This window comes from Tachyglossus aculeatus, chromosome 11, assembly GCF_015852505.1.
Source record: "Tachyglossus aculeatus isolate mTacAcu1 chromosome 11, mTacAcu1.pri, whole genome shotgun sequence".
In the NCBI taxonomy this organism is placed as follows: Eukaryota; Metazoa; Chordata; class Mammalia; order Monotremata; family Tachyglossidae; genus Tachyglossus; species Tachyglossus aculeatus.
Window position 1 is genome coordinate 16,187,709 of NC_052076.1, and position 17,706 is coordinate 16,205,414.

General features: G+C 49.7%; 1 protein-coding gene across 1 annotated transcript; it reads right to left on the reverse strand.

Annotated features, from left to right (window-relative positions):
- Positions 1-1,686: 1,686 nt before the first annotated feature.
- CCR7 (C-C motif chemokine receptor 7) lies at positions 1,687-16,806 on the reverse strand. The gene is made up of 2 exons (XM_038754623.1): positions 16,761-16,806; positions 1,687-2,988 (listed from the first exon to the last, which is right to left on the reverse strand). Exons 1-2 carry the CDS (start codon positions 16,803-16,805, stop codon positions 1,894-1,896), a joined length of 1,140 nt encoding a protein of 379 aa, XP_038610551.1. The 5' UTR covers position 16,806; the 3' UTR covers positions 1,687-1,893.
- Between the last annotated feature and the right edge of the window lie 900 nt (positions 16,807-17,706).

Consider the following 17,706-nt stretch of genomic DNA (forward strand, 5'->3'; position numbering starts at 1 on the left):
AACCCTCTGCATCCATCAGCCCATATCGTGTCATATCCCCAAGCCCCCCATGATGAGACAGAAGTGTTTTGTGCTGTTCGTCCTGAACCTACCCCTCTTCACCTCCAGAGATTCTGGGTTCGCCCCCAAATCAATCAATCAATCATATTTATTGAGTGCTTACTGTGTGCAGAGCACTGTACTAAGCGCTTGGGAAGTACAAGTTGGCAACATATAGAGACAGTCCCTACCCAACAGTGGGCTCACAGTCCAAATGAATACAGGCTCTCTGTCTCTTTCTCTCTTTCACACACACATACACACCCCAGGCTGAATCTTTGTGGTTTCACAAAGACCAGGCCCCTCACTGACTCACGTGTGCTTCTGGCCCTCTCCAGGTGCCCCTTCCCTCTATTCCTGACTGGTAGGTGAGCTGTCTGCGGTTGGGAGAGGGAGGGGCCTGCTTTTTCTTCAGAAAATGCGTGGAAAAAGTCCTTCTGAACCCCTCCATCTCTCACTGGGTCCAAGGACTCCCCCCTCCCCTCCTCCCACCCCCTCCTCCACCCTGGCTAGGGGAGCCAGAGATGTAACCGTCTCCTCGGTATTATGAAGTGTTGTTGATTTTATTGCATTATGGAGGCAGCAGCAGAAAACAGTTCATCGTCAAAATATCTAGATTTCCCGGACCAGGGGTCTTGGAGCCCCAAATCGGCGGACCCTCCCAACGGGCAGCTGGCCAGCGCACTGCCCACTCCTCGGGGATGGGACAAGGGACCGCGGGAAGGCGCCGGGAATCACCGGCAGATCGGCTGGATGGGGCGGAGGACGCTTGAATCTGAACCCACGGCTCCGGCTTACTCCTCCAGGTCTCCCGCCCCGACTGTCAGCAGGAAGAGCAGTCACCCACCTCTCCCTGATACCTTCCGATACCCCGATACCGGGGTTCTTCTCTCTCCCCCGACCCTCCTCTCCTCGGGTTGTCTCTTTGGGCTCCTTCTCTCTCCCCCCACTCACTCTGCAAGGTCCTTCTTTCTCCCCCCGTAACTCCTCTGTGGAGTCCTTCTCTCCTAGGTCACACGATGGGGTCCTCTCTCTCCACCTGGTCTCTCTGGGAAGCCCTTGAAGCAGCGTGGCTCAGTGGAAAGAGGCCCGGGCTTGGGAGTCAGAGGTCGTGGGTTCTAATCCCGATTCCGCCGTGTGACTTTGAGCAAGTCACTTCACTTCTCTGGGCCTCAGTTATCTCATCTGTAAAATGGGGATTAAGACTGTGAGCCCCACGTGGGACAACCTGATCACCTTGTATCCCCCACAGCGCTTAGAACAGTGTTTCGCACATAGTAAGCGCTTAACGAATACCATCATTATTATCCAGGTTTCTGAGGAGCGCCTTTTTCTCCATCGGGTTTCTGTGTGGGGTCCTTTCCTCCTTCAGGATATGGCAGAAGCATATGCCCACATGGTAAGTATGGGGTTCTTGGGAGAGACTTGGCTTGCTGTGGCTCACCCCTGCCCCTCACCGTCCCCATCCCTGCCTCAATTTCTGTGGCTCTGGTTCACTAAGGGGGTAGTCTCGGGGTCCACATCCACTCTCCAGGGGGAGAACGTGGTGCGGGGGTCTGTGTCCACGGAAAATCCTGTCCTGGCCCCGTAAGGAGAATGTGGCGGGAGTCCCGGTCTCCACACACCCAGGAAAATCCTGGCCTGGCTTCCGGGGTGGGAGAATGCGGCGGTGGTCTCGGTGCCCACGCTTAGGGAGAATCCCGGCCTGGCCCCAGGGGGAGAACACGGCGGCGGTGGTCTCGGCGTTCACACCGACGGAGATTCCCAGGGTCACGGGGATCCCCAGCCCGGCTCCACGGGGAGAACGTGTTGGCGGTCTCGATGTCCACGCCCACGGGGAACCCCGGCCCGGGCCTAGGGGGAGAACGTGGTGGTGGTCTCCGTCTCTACTCCCACCGAGGATCGCTGGCCCAGCCGGCAGGTGGACCACTGCAGGAGTCTGTCCCGGCTGAGGCAGCCGAAGTCCTTGAGGAGCCGGACCAGGTCGCTGCGGAACTTGACGCCGATGAAGGCGTAGAGGAAGGGGTTGAGGCAGCAGCGCAGGCAGGCCAGGCTGTAGGTGACGTCGGTGGCGACGTCCAGCTGCTTGCTCTTCTCGCACTGGCTGGCCGTGGCGTTGAAGGCCGAGATGGTCCGGGCCAGGACCACCCCGTTGTACGGCAGCTGGAAGACCACGAAGACCACCACCACGGCGATGATGACCTTGATGGCCCGGTTGCGCTCAAAGTTGCGCGCCTGCAGCAGAGTGCGGATGATGACCAGGTAGCAGGAGGACATGACCAGGAAAGGCACGAGGAAGCCCACCACCATCTGGGACACCTGGATCCCCGTGTTGAACCGCTGGACGTTGTCGGTGACGAGGAAGCAGCGGACGGCCCCGTCGCTCTCCCGGGTGTGGCTGTAGACCAGCTCCGGGGTGGCCAGCGCGAAGGCCAGGGCCCAGACCAGGGCGCAGGAGAGCTTGCTGGCGCGGACCACGCGGTGCCGGTGCCTGTGGGCCTGCACGGCCTGCACGATGGCGAAGTAGCGGTCGATGCTGATGCACAGCAGCAGGAGCATGCCGCTGAAGAAGCTCATGCGGTAGATGCAGTAGACGGCCTTGCACAGGAACGCCCCGAAGATCCAGGCCTTCGCCGCGCTCACCGCCCAGAAGGGCAGGGTCAGGAGGAAGAACACGTCGGCCAGGGCCAGGTTCAGCAGGTACACGTCCGTCATGGTCTTCAGCCGCCTGAAGTACAGGTAGGTCAGCACGACCAGCCCGTTCCCCAGCAGCCCCACGACGCAGATGGCCGAGTACACGGCCGGCAGGAACACGGCCTTGAAGCTGCGGACGTCTCCTTTGGTGCACAGGACCTCGAACTGGCTGTAGTCCACCGTGCTGTTGTCATCGTTGATGTAGTCGTCGGTGACCCCGGTCACCCCGGTCACCCCCTCGTCGCACAGGCACACCTGAGGCGGGGAGAGGATGAGGAGGGGGCGTGGGAGAGGGTCCACCCAACTTGGATGGTTCTGACCCTCTCCCAGAGGTGTGGGAGTGGGCTGGACCTCTCCCCTCCCACCTGGGACCCTTGAATGCCCGGTCCAGCCAGCTGGATTAGGACCTGGGTTCTAATCCTCGCTCCGCCACATGTCTGCCCCAGACTGAGTCCCCTCCTTCCTCTCCCCCTCCTCCCCCTCCGCATCCCCCCCGCCTTACCTCCTTCCCCTCCCCACAGCACCTGTATATATTTCTAGACCGCAAGCCCACTGTTGGGTAGGGACCGTCTCTATATGTTGCCAACTTGTACTTCCCAAGCGCTTAGTCCAGTGCTCTGCACACAGTAAGCGCTCAATAAATACGATTGAATGAATGAATGAATGTATATATGTTTGTACGTATTTATTACTCTATTTTATTTGTACATATTTATTCTATTTATTTTATTTCGTTAATATGTTTTGCTTTGTTCTCTGCCGCCCCCTTCTAGACTGTAAGCCCACTGTTGGGTAGGGACCGTCTCTATATGTTGCCAACTTCTACTTCCCAAGCGCTTAGTACAGTGCTCTGCACACAGTAAGTGCTCAATGAATACGATTGAACGAACGAATGAATGTATATATGTTTTATTTTATTTTGTTAGTATGTTTGGTTCTGTTCTCTGTCTTCCCCTTTTAGACTGTGAGCCCACTGTTGGGTAGGCACTGTCTCTATAGGCTGCCAATTTGTACTTCCCAAGCGCTTAGTACAGTGCTCTGCACATAGTAAGCGCTCAATAAATACGATTGATGATGATGATGATGATGTTTGTACATATTTATTACTCTATTTATTTATTTTATTTGTACATATTTATTCTATTTATTTTATTTCGTTAATATGTTTTGTTTTGTTATCAAAACAGTAAGCGCTCAGTAAATACGATTGAATGAACGAATGAATGTATATATGTTTGTACGTATTTATTACTCTATTTATTTTATTTGTACATATTTATTCTATTTATTTTATTTCGTTAATATGTTTTGTTTTGTTCTCTGTCGCCCCCTTCTAGACTGTAAGCCCACTGTTGGGTAGGGACCGTCACTATATGTTGCCAACTTGTACTTCCCAAGCGCTTAATACAGTGCTCTGCACACAGTAAGCGCTCAATAAATACGATTGAATGAATGAATGAATGCTGTGTGACCTCGGGCAAGTCACCTCACTTCTCTGTGCCTTGGTTACCTCATCTGTAAAATGGGGATTAATAATAATAATGATAATAATAATGGCATTTATTAAGCACTTTCTATGTGCCAAGCACTGTTCTAAGCACTGGGGAGGTTACAAAGTGATCAGGTTGTCCCACGGGGGGGCTCACAGTCTTAATCCCCATTTTACAGATGAAGTAATTGAGGCCCAGAGAAGTGAAGTGATTTGCCCAAAGTCACACATCTGACAAGTGGCGGAGCCGGGATTAATAATAATAATGATGGCATTTATTAAGCACTTTCTATGTGCCAAGCACTGTTCTAAGCACTGGGGAGGTTATAAAGTGATCAGGTTGTCCCACGGGCAGGGGGCTCACAGTCTTAATCCCCATTTTACAGATGAAGTAACTGAGGCCCAGAGAAGTGAAGTGACTTGCCCAAAGTCACACAGCTGACAAGTGGCGGAGCCGGGATTAAGAGTGCGAGCCCCATGTGGGACAGGAACCGTGTCCAACCTGATTAACTTGTGTCTACCCTAGCGTTTAGAACAGTGCTTCACACAAAGTAAGTGCTTAACAGGTACCGTAATGATTATTATCATTAGATCTGGCCGAGGATCTCAAGGTGAGGCAGTGGCAAAGCTGAGGTGGTCCCTCGCTATTTCTGCTTTTCCTCCTGCTCCTGCTATGTGTAAATCAATCCATCATCATCATCATCAATCGTATTTATTGAGCGCTTACTATGTGCAGAGCACTGTACTAAGCGCTTGGGAAGTACAAATTGGCAACATATAGAGACAATCCCTACCCAACAGTGGGCTCACAGTCTAAAAGGGGGAGACATAGAAGAAAACCAAACATACTAACAAAATAAAATAAATAGGATAGATATGTACAAGTAAAATAAATAAATAAATAAATAGAGTAATAAATATGTACAAACATATATACATATATACAGGTGCTGTGGGGAAGGGAAGGAGGAAAGATGGGGGGGATGGAGAGGGGGACGAGGGGGAGAGGAAGGAAGGGGCTCAGTGTGGGAAGGCCTCCTGGAGGAGGTGAGCTCCCAGCAGGGCCTTGAAGGAAGGAAGAGAGCTAGCTTGGCGAATGTTGGGAGGGAGGGCATTCCAGGCCCTCCCGGGTTAATTTACAGTACTGAACTAAGCCCTTCGGGCAGTGTAATAGAGTAAGGGACACTCTCCCTGTCCTCAGGAATGGGGAAGGCGGGCACGGGATGATTTACAGGATGGAGAAAAAAGGAGGATGAAAAGTTGGGCAGGTGAATAAATAAGTAGTTAAAATTGTACAGTGTGGACGTTGGTCTGTACAACAGTGCTAAGAGGGGCTGGGAATACAACGTATTGAGGTGGTAGATGGGAGGATATGAGCTGAGGAAAGGAAAATGAACCAGGGAAAGTCCCTGGAGGTGGAATTTCAGGAGAGTTGGAAGATAGGGAGAGCTGTAGCCTGGTGGATTTAACCTGAGAGGGAGTTCCAGATGGGGGATGAGAATAGATCCTGGAGGTGTCAGTCCTTGAATAATAATAATCATAATAATGATGGTACTATGTGCCAAGCGCTGTTCTAAGCTCTGGGGGAGAGACAAGGTTATCGGGTTGTCCCACGTGGGGCTCACAGTCTTCATCCCCATTTTCCAGGTGAGGTAATTGAGGCACAGAGAAGCGAAGTGACTTGCTCGAAGTCACACAGCTGACAAGTGGCAGAGCTGGGATTAGAACCCAGGACCTCTGACTCCCAAACCCGGGCTCTTTCCACTAAATCACGCTGCTTCTCAAGTCACCATGACTCCCACCCCTTCCAAATGCCCACCCCAAGCCCTCCCTCTTCTCTTGTCCCCCACCTCCAAACCCCAGCAATGTACCCCTCCCAAACACAATCCCACCCTCCCCGACTCCTGACATGAATCCCCTCCCAAATTCCCCAACCCATTTCCTCATCAAGCTGTAGCCTGGGGAAATTCCACTCTAGTGTGGGCAAACCCCTTCATTTTTCACCTCCTTCTAACTCAGTTGCATCTCCTCCTCCTCCTTCCAGTAACTGAGAGCTGGCTGACTCCAGGCCACACTGTCTCCTGGCTGTTGTCTCCCATGGGGGCCCTCATAATCATCATCATCATCATCAATCGTATTTATTGAGCGCTTACTATGTGCAGAGCACTGTACAAAGCGCTTGGGAAGTACAAATTGGCAACATATAGAGACAGTCCCTACCCAACAGTGGGCTCACAGTCTAAAAGGGGGAGAGCACCCTAATAATAATAGTATAATAATAATGATGGCGTTTGTTAAGCGCTTACTATGTGCAGAGCACTGTTCTAAGCACTGGGGGGGATACAAGGTGATCAAGTTGTCCCACGTGGGGCTCACAGTCTTAATCTCCATTTTACAGATGAGGTAACCGAGGCTCAGAGAAGTTAAGTGACTTGCCCAAGGTCACACAGCGGACATGCGGTGGAGTCGGGATTCGAACCCATGGCTTCTGACTCCAAAGCCCATGCTCTTTCCACTGAGCCATGCTGCTTCTCATCTTCTCCCTGTCCCCTCCACTCATGGGGAAAACAGAACAAGTTGGCCTGCTTATGATGATGGCATTTATTAAGGGCTTACTATGTGCCAAGTACTGTTCTGGGGAGGTTACAAGGTGATGAGGTTGGCCCACGGGGGGCTCACAGTCTTAATCCCCATTTTCCAGATGAGGTAACTGAGGCCCAGAGAAGTTAATCAATCATATTTATTGAGCACTTACTGTGTGCAGAGCACTGTGCTAAGCGCTTGGGAAGTACAAGTTGGCAACATATAGAGACGGTCCCTACCCAACAGTGGGCTCACAGTCTAGAAGTTAAGTGACTTGCCCAAAGTCACACAGGTGACAATTGGTGGAGCCGGGATTTGAACCCATGACCTCTGACTCCAAAGCCCGGGCTCTTTCCACTGAGCTCTATGCCGCCTTCTCTTTTCTGAGTGATGTGGAAACCTTTCTCTCTTTCTCCCCTACGCTGCTCATCAGGGAAGCCAATCTAATTAATAATAATAATTGATAATTATGGAATTTGTTAAGCGCTTACTGTATTCCAGGCACTGGGGTGGATAAAAGCAAATCGGGTTGGACACAGTTCCTGTCCCACGTGGGGCTCACAGTCTCATTTGACAGATGAGGTAACTGAGGATCGGAGAAGTTAAGCGACTTGACCAAGGTCACACAGCAGACAAGTGGTAAGGGTGGGATTAGAACCCATGACCTGACTCCAAGGCCTGTGCTCTATCCACTGCACCATGCTGTTTCACATAATAATAATATTGGCATTTATTAAGCGCTTACTATGTGCAAAGCACTGTTCTAAGCACTGGGGAGGTTACAAGGTGATCAGGTTGTCCCACGGGGGGCTCACAGTTCATCCCCATTTTACAGATGAGGTCACTGAGGCCCAGAGAAGTTAAATGACTAGCCCAAAGTCACACAGCTGACAATTGGCGGAGCTGGGATTTGAACCCCTGACCTCTGACTCCAAAGCCCGGGCTCTTTCCACTGAGCCACACTGCTTCTCATGCTTCTTATGGATGCTTCACATTCTTTCATTCATTCATTCAATCGTATTTATTGAGCACTTACTGTGTGCAGAGCACTGTACTAAGCGCTTGGGAAGTACAAGTTGGCAAAATGTAGAGATGTTCCCTATCCAACAGTGGGCTCACAGTCTAGAAGAGTGGTCTCACAGTCTGGAAGAGCGGGCTCACAGTCTAGAAGTCTTTTAGTCTTAATAGACTGTGAGCCCACTGTTGGGTAGGGACTGTCTCTATATGTTGCCAACTTGTACTTCCCAAGCGCTTAGTACAGTGCTCTACACACAGTAAGCGCTCAATAAATACGATTGATTGATTGATTGATAGAAGACGGTCCACATCCATATGGACCTTTGCTGTTCATTCATTCAATCGTATTTATTGAGTGCATACTGTGTGCAGAGTACTGTACTAAGCGCTTGGGAAGTCCAAGTTGGCAACATATAGAGACGGTCCCTACCCAACAGCGGGCTCACAGTCTAGAAGACCCCCCCGGCAGTAGCCACCCTTCCCTTACCCCTCAGTTCTGTCCAGCCCCTGGGTGAATGCTATCTCACCCGACCACCAACTGTGACACACTATGACTCATCCCCACTAGTCATTCTTCTATTTCTATTCTCACCCTTTCTGAAGTCATATTCTGACTATAACCTCGTTCCCTGCCTTCTCTCTTTTTTATTTTCTGCAAAAGCTCTTTTGTCCCCACACAATCTCTAGATAATCTCTAGACCCCCCTCCATTTATCCAAGGTCACTGGATCCTACCCGAACTCCCTACTCAACCTCCCCTCTCTGGAGTCGCAAATCCACACCCGCAAACACTGCCCATTCTGCTGGTAATAATAATAATAATAATGTTGATATTTATTAAGCGCTTACTATGTGCCAAGCACTGTTCTAAGCGCTGGGGGCAATATAAGGTAATCAAGGTTCTCCCACGTGGGGCTCACAGTTTTGGGTTTTGGGAAGCCGAGAGAGGAATGGAGTCAGGAGCAGGAGCGGAAGGGGTTGATTTTGAAACCAGGCCGGAGTTTGCCTGTTGGGAGACGGCCAGGAAGGAGGAGACTCAACTCTTTCAATCAACCCACGTTCAACACCCTGTAGACTGTAAGCTCGTTATGGGAAGGGAACTTGTATGCTAATTCTGATGTATTGTACTCTCCCAAGCGCTTAGTACAGTGTGCTGCCCATAAGCGCTGATTGATTGACTGATGGACTGCATGTGGGGGTGGGTGGAAGTTGGGGAGGTGGAGCTGGGATTCGAACCCATGACTTCTGAATCCCAAGCCCGGGCTCTTTCCACTGACCCACACTGCTTCTCTTATCTCAACGCCCTCCCCTCCCAGTCCCTCCCTCCACTCTCCTGCTTCTTCCTCTCCTATGCTTGGGCCATCGAGCGCTGCTGGCAGAATTCCAGACACCAGACCAACTTCGACCACTTCCGATTCATCCTTCCTTAAAATAACAGCATTGTAATGTGGTAAGTAAGCAGTGTGGCCCAGCGGAAAGAGCACAGGCTTGGAAATCAGAGGATCTGGGTTCATTTATTCAATCGTATGTACTGAGCACTTACTGAGTGCGGAGTATTGTACTAAGTGCTTGGGAAGTACAAGTTGGCAACATATAGAGATGGTCCCTACCCAACAGCGGGCTCACAGTCTAGAAGGGGGAGACAGACAACAAAACAAAACATATTAACAAAATAAAATAAATAGAACAGTAAATATGTACAAGTAAAATTAATAGAGTAATAAATCTGTACAAACATATATACAGGTGCTGTGGGGAGGGGAAGGAGGTTGGGTGAGAGGGGTGGGGAGGAGGAGAGGAAAAAGAGGGCTCAGTGTGGGAAGGCCTCCTGGAGGAGGTGAGCTCTCAGTAGGGTTTTGAAGGGAGGAAGAGAGCTAGCTTGGCGGATGTGTGAAGGGAGGGCATTCCGGGCCAGGGGGAGGATGTGGGCCGGGGGTCGACGGCAGGACAGGTGAGAATGCGGTACAATGAGGAGGTGAGCGGCAGAGGAGCGGAGGATGCGAGCTGGGCTGGAGAAGGAGAGAAGGGAGGTGAGGTAGGAGGGGGTGAGGTGATGGACAGCCTTGAAGTCGGGAGTGAGAAGTTTTTGCTTCATGCGTAGGTTGACAGGCAGCCACTGGAGATTTTTGAGGAGGGGAATAACATGCCCAGAGCGTTTCTGTACAAAGATGATCCGGGCAGCAGCGTGAAGTATAGACTAATGTGGGGAGAGACAGGAGGATGGGAGAGCAGAGAGGAGGCTGATGCAGTAATCCAATCGGGATAGGATGAGACATTGAACCAGCAAGGTAGTGGTTTGGATGGAGAGGAAAGGGCGGATCTTGGCGATGTTGTGGAGGTGAGACCGGTTCCTATTCTGACTCTGCCCCTTGGCCACTGGGTTCTAATCCCAGCTCCGTCACTTCACTTGCCACTTCACCTGTCTGTGCCTTAGTTTCCTCATCTGTCATCCCTCCCCCTTAGATTGTGAGCCCCAAGCATGGCAGACACTGCACTCGACCAAATTGCCTTGTATCTACCAGGTGCTTAGAACAATACTTGACACACAGTAAGTGCTTAACCAATATAGTTTGCATCCTAATTAATTATTCCAGACCTTCAACTCCCATCCATAAGCCTCCTAGGGTCCCTCCCTCCCTCAGCTCTTCCCTTGACTACTTGACTGACAAAATAGAAACCATCAACCGAAGCCTCTCCCTCACCAACTTCCACCCACCCCCACATGCAGTCCATCAATCAATCAATCAGCGCTTATGGGCAGCACACTGTACTAAGCGCTTGGGAGAGTACAATACATCAGAATTAGCATACAAGTTCCCTTCCCATAACGAGCTTACAGTCTACAGGGTGTTGATTGAAAGAGTTGAGTCTCCTCCTTCCTGGCCGTCTCCCAACAGGCAAACTCCGGCCTGGTTTCAAAATCAACCCCCTCCGCTCCCGTTTCTGACTCCATTCCTCTCTCGGCTTCCCAAAACCCTAGCTCCCATTCTTCTTCTCTCTGGTGGCTCCTTCCTCTCTGCCTTCAAACCAAACCAAGGCTCCCCTCTCCTAAAAAAAGCCTTCTCTAGACCCCACTGCACGCACCATCCAACTGCACGCACAAATGGAGAAGCAGTGTGGCTTAGTGGAAAGAGCCCGGGTTTAGGAGTCAGAGGTCGTCGGTTCTAATCCTGGCTCCATCACTTATCAGCTGTGTGACTTTGGGCGAGTCACTTCACTTCTCTGTGCCTCAGTGACGTCATCTGTAAAATGGGGATTAAGACTGTGAGCCCCATGTGGGACAACCTGATTACCTTGTATCTACTCCAGTGCTTAGAACAGTGCTTGGCACATAGTAATATCTTAACAAAAACTATTATTGTTATTAATTGCTGCCCCCTCCCCCTTCTCCCTTTCACTGTCTAAACTCCACAAGTGGGTTGTTTACCCTTGTTTACCTCCTTCTTGACTCTTGACAATCCACTTTCTACCCCCTTCATTCCACCAAGGCCTTTCTCTCAACAGTGATCAACAATGACCTCCAAGTGTGACGGACACTACTTTATCCTAATTCTTCTCCACTTCTTGGATGCCTTTGAACATGTGGACCATTCCCTTTTCCTGGAAACTCTATCTAATTTCTCCTGGTTCTCCTCTCACCATTCCCTGGCCTATCCTCTTTGTCTCCTTCTCCCAGTCCTCTGCCTCCCACCCCTTAACTATCAGTGTCCCTCAAGGCTTTGTTCTGTGTTCTTTTCACTTTTCATTTTACACTACCTCCCTCCGGAAGTTCATCCGCTCCAATGACTTCAATTACCCCCTCTACTCCTCTGACTCCCTAATTGACCTGGCTGGCCTTGAACTCAGTACTCATTTCCTCCTGCTTCCAGGGCATGTCTATATAGCTATCCTGCCAGCACTTCAAGCTCAATATGTTCCAAACAAAACTCCTCATTTTCCCTTCCAAATCCTCTCCTCTACCTAACCAGTTGACAAGACCACTATCCTCCCTGACTGCCAAATCCCTGCCCTTGGCATTAACCTTAACTCCTCCCTCTTTTTCAACACTTAGTAGTCTGTTATCAGACTACTGTTTCTTCATCCACCATTATTTCCCAGCTCCATTCCTTCTTCTCCATCCTATGCTCCTTCTCACTACGCTGGTCTAGACATTTAGCATATTATAGCTTGACTACTGTATACACCTTCTCGCTGATCTCCCTGTTTCCAATCTCTCCTCTCTCCAGTCTAAACTTTACTCTGCTGCTGAGATGATTTTCTAAACGTCATTCTGCGCCCCATCTCTCAATGCCTCACAAACCTCATGTGGTTATCCACTCCTCTTCACATCAAAGCAGAAATTCCTGACCATTGATTTTTAAGTCACTCCATCAACTCTCTCCCTCCTACATATCCACTCTCCTTTCCCTGTACACCCCGGCTCACACTCTTCAATCCTCTCAAGTTAATCTACTCCCTGTGCCTTGTTCTCATCTCTTCCATTCCCAACTTCTAGCTCACACCCTCTCCATCCCTGTCTGAAACTTGCTCCCCCTTCCATTTCAACGACTCACAGCTCTCCCCATTTTCAAAGTAATAATAATAACAATAGTAATAATAATAATTATATTTCTGAAGTGCTTACTATGTGTCAAGAACTGTTCTAATCACAAGGGAAGATACAAATCAATCAGGTTGGATGCAGTCCTTGTCTAACAGAGGGATCTGAAAGGAATGAATAACTTTACTGACAAAGCAGTGTGGCCTTAATAATAATAATAATGGCATTTATTAAGCACTTACTATGTGCAAAGCACTGTTCTAAGCACTGGGGTGGTTACACGGTGATCAGGTTGTCCCACGGGGGACTCACAGTCTTAATCCCCATTTTCCAGATGAGGGAACTGAGGCCCAGAGAAGTGAAGTGACTTGCCCAAAGTCACACAGCTGACAAGTGGCGGAGCCGGGATTTGAACCCACAACCTCTGACTCCAAAGCCCTACTACTACTGCTACTAATAGTAATTATGGTATTTGTCAAGCTCTTACTATGCGCCAGGCACTGTACTAAGCGCTTGGGTGGATACTAGCTAATCGGGTGGGACGCAGTTCCGGTCCCATGTGGGTTCGCGTTCTCAATCCCCATTTTACAGACGAGATAAATGAGGCCCAGAGAAGTGAAGTGACTTGCCCAAGGTCATACAGGAGGCAAGTGGGAAGGAGCATGGCATAGTGGCTAAAGCCCGGGCCTGGGTGCCAGAAGGTCATGGGTTCTAATCCCAGCTTCGCCACTTGTCTGTGTGACCTTGGGTAAGTCACTTCACTTCTCTGGGCCTCAGGTGCCTCACCTTTAAAATGGGGATTGAGACTGTGAGCCCCACTGTGTGCAACCCGATTTGTTTGTATCCACCCCAGCGTTTAGTACAGTGCCTCACAACTAGTAAGCCCTTAACAAATACCATAATTATTACTTATTATTCTTTTTAAGGAGTTGGGTTTCTTGTCCCATATGGCCTAAGTGGTCCAGGGATTTAGCCTTGAGCACTGTGGAGCAGCAGAACCTAGTGAAAAGAGCTTAGGCCTGGAGACCTGGGTTCTAATCCTGGCCCTGCCAGTTGCCTGCTGTGTGACCTTGAGCAAGTTACCTGACTGTTCTGTGCCTCAGTTTCCTCATCTGCAAAATGGGGACTAAATGCCGGTTCTCCCTCCCCTTAGACTGTGAGCCTCTTGTGGGACAGGGACGGTGTCTCACTGATTCAGCTATCCCAGTGTTTAGCATAGGGCTGGGCTCACAAGCGCTTGGTACAGTGCTCTGCACACAGGAAGCGCCCAATGAATATGATTGAATGAATATAAGTCCTTTTATTGGTATTCCTAGCGTTGTTATAGTCAGGGAAATACAGACTTTAAAGACTGTCCATTAACGCTTTCTATCTGGGGAGCCAGGCTGGGCTGTGAAACCCTGCCCTTACAGGATGGGGTCCCGAGAATGTAAGAATCTCCTCCCTGGGACCATCCGGTCTCTCCTTACATCCACCTACGTGGGTGGGAATGTGCAGCCACAATCCATACCATTTCCCTCCCATTTCCCTCTACTAACCCTTCCTAAGTCTACTGCCCTGACTTTATCCATCAGTCCATCACTCAGTGGCAGTTATTTTATTCGGACAGCTTTGACACCTGCCCGCGTGTTTGGTTTCGTTGTCTGTTTCCCCCTTCTAGACTGTGACGTCCAGACAGACGTCTCTGCATGTTGCCAACTTGTACTTAGTACAGTGCTCTGCACACAGTAAGCGCTCGATAAATTTGAATGAATGAATGAATTAGAACCCACTTTCAGCCCCATGTGCTCTATCCACTAGGCCATCTTCCTCGCCTACTACCTCTGGGAGAGTCCCCCTCTGCCCGAGCGAGGCTCTGGCTTCAGGAGGGCGCCATGAAGATTCAATCGTATTTATTGAGCGCTTACTGTGTGCGGAGTAAGATGGCTAAGGGTGGGGCCGCAAGGCGACCTGCACTTTCACTACGGGGCTCGTCTGGGCAGGATGTTGGGGGCTGTGGCTACTCTTGGCTTCTGAGCTGGGGCGGGGGCGGAGGCCCAGATCCTCCCCTCTCCTCGCCCTGGCTGGCAGTGCCTCGCCTTCCCCCCCGCTTTCCTGGAAAGCTGACCCCTCTTCCGGCCTCATCAACCTTGGCTGCGGCTTCCTGTTCTAACCCGAGCCCGCTCTGCGTACCAGAGAAGGGGAAGGTGGAGCTGGTTTGGGGAGGGGGCATCTCGTGGTGAGTGGGACCCGGGAACTTCAAGGAGGGTCCTTGCCCTCAACATGCGGCAAGCAGTGGCCTCTGGTCAACAGGAGGGGCTGCCAGGAATTTGGGACCAGAGTTTTAATAATAATAATAATAATAATGATGGCTTACTATGTGCAAAGCACTGTTCTAAGCGCTGGGGAGGTTACAAGGTGATCAGGTTGTCCCATGGGGGGCTCACAATCTTAATCCCCATTTTACAGTTGAGATAACTGAGGCCCAGAGAAGCGAAGTGACTTGCCCAAAGTCACACAGCTGACAATTGGCGGAGCCGGGGTTTGAACCCATGAACTCTGACTCCAAAGCCAGGGCTCTTTCCACCGAGCCACGCTGCTTCCACGCTGTTTTCTACATTACCTGCATTCAATCAATCAATCGATCGTCTTTATTGAGCGCTTACTGTGTGCAGAGCACTGTGCTCAGCGCTTGGGAAGTCCAAGTTGGCAACATAGAGAGACGGTCCCTACCCAACAGTGGGCTCACAGTCTAGAAGGGGGAGACAGACAACAAAACAAAACGTATTAACAAAATAAAATAAATAGAATAGATATGTACAAGTAAAATAAATCAATAAAGAGTAATAAATCCGTACAATCAATCAATCGTATTTATTGAGCGCTTACTGTGTGCAGAACACTGTACTAAGCGCTTGGGAAGTCCAAGTTGGCAACATATAGAGACGGTCCCTACCCAACAGTGGGCTCACAGTCTAGAAGGGGGAGACAGACAACAAAACCAAATATATTACCAAAATAAAATAAATAGAATAGATATGTACAAGCAAAATAAATCGAGTAATAAATCCATACAATCAATCAATCAATCAATCAATCGTATTTATTGAGCGCTTACTGTGTGCAGAGCACTGTACTCAGCGCTTGGGAAGTCCAAGTTGGCAACATAGAGAGACAGTCCCTACCCAACAGTGGGCACACAGTCTAGAAGGGAGAGACAGAGAACAAAACCAAACGTATTAACAAAATAAAATAAATAGAATAGATATGTACAAGTAAAATACATCAATAAATAGAGTAATAAATCCATACAATCAATCAATCAATCAATTGTATTTATTGAGCGCTTACTGTGTGCAGAGCACTGTAGTAAGCCCTCGGGAAGTCCAAGTTGGCAACATATAGAGACGGTCCCTACCCAACAGTGGGCTCACAGTCTAGAAGGGGGAGACAGAGAACAAAACAAAATGTATTAACAAAATAAAATAAATAGAATAAATATGTACAAGTTAAATAAATAGAGTAATAAATATATACAAACATATATACATATATACAGGTGCTGTGGGGAAGGGAAGGAGGTAAGGTGGCGGGGTGGAGAGGGGGAGGAGAGGGAGAGGAAGGAGGGGGCTCAGTGTGGGAAGGCCTCCTGGAGGAGGTGAGCTCTCAGTAGGGCCTTGAAGGGAGGAAGAGAGCTAGCTTGGCGGATGTGCGGAGGGAGGGCATTCCAGGCCGGGGGGGTTCCTTGGATTCATCACATTCCCTTCCTTCCCTGCCACGCGGCCACAGTGAAATGGCTGCTTTAATGCTGCTTACCTGTGTGTTGCCACATGAGCCCATGTGTGTTTGCATGCGTGGCGTGGGGGTGCCCATGCATGTGTGCACACACATCATGCGCGAGATTGGATTTTCTCTCACGCCTTTCCCTCCAAAGACCGGAGGCATTGTCACGTTTGAGGCCTCATTCCATCCCTGCCTCCGGGACTGAGCTGTCCAGTGGGAAAAGAGCCCAGAGCGGGTGAGTGACAGGCAGCGGAGGGGAGCGGAGCTCGGCCTCTTGACCTCCTCTCTGCTGGACTCTCCTCCCCCAGCCCCCAGATGAATGAGGAGCAGCAAGGCGCAGTGGAAAGAGCACAGTTTTGGGAGTCAGAAGTCATGGGTTCAAATCCTAGCTCTGCCACTTGTCAGCTGTGTGACTCTGGGCAAGTCACTTCACTTCTCTGGGCCCCATCTGTAAAGTGGGGATTAAGACTGTGAGCCCCCCGTGGGACAACCTGATCACCTTGTGACCTCCCCAGCACTTAGAATAGTGCTTTGCACATAGTAAGTGCTTAACAAATGCCATTATTATTCTTATTCTTATTATTATTATTATTATGAAGAGGGGGGCTGGGGGGCGGGGAGGAGGGGTCAGTCTTACCTGGAAAATGATCCAGAGGAAGGACACAGCTTTCACAGACCTCATGGGTACTCCTGGGAGAGAAAAGAACGTGTGTTTTTAATAACTGTAGCCATTATTATTGTGCCAAGCACTGGGGTAGACACAAGATAATCAGGTCAGATCCAATCCCTGTCCCACACGGTGCTCACAGTCTAGGTAGAAGGGAGAACAGGTATTGAATCCCCATTCTACCAAAGAGGAGACTGAGGCACAAAGAAGTGATCTGCCCAAGGTCACACAGCAGGCAAGTGGCAGAATCGGGATTAATAATAATAATAATAATGGTATTTGTTAAGCGCTTACTCCAGGCCTGTGCTCTTTCCATTGGGTCACTTGGTCCCACATTATTTTGGGGGCCCCCTTCCCTGTCCCCACATCCTCTGCCCAAATTCCTCTCCGTGGTCAGGGATAATAATAATAATAATAATAATAATGGCATTTATTAAGCACTTACTATGTGCAAAGCGCTGTTCTAAGTGCTGGGGAGGTTACAAGGCAATCAGGTTGTCCCACAGGAGGCTCACAGTCTTCATCCCCATTTTACAGATGAGGGAACTGACACATAGAGAAGTTAAGTGACTTAATTATGAGAAGCAGCGTGGCTCAGTGGAAAGAGCATGGGCTTTGGCGTCAGAGTTTTGGGTTCAAATCCCAGCCCTGCCAATTGTCAGCTGTGTGACTTTGGGCAAGTCACCTCAATCAATCAATCAATCAATCAATCGTATTTATTGAGCACTTACTGTGTGCAGAGCACTGTACTAAGCGCTTGGGAAGTACAAGTTGGCAATTCACTTCTCTGGGCCTCAGTTCCCTCATCTGTAAAATGGGGATTAAGACTGTGAGCCCCCTGTGGGACAACCTGATCACCTTGTAACCTCCCCAGCGCTTAGAACAGTGCTTGACACATAGTAAGCACTTAATAAAA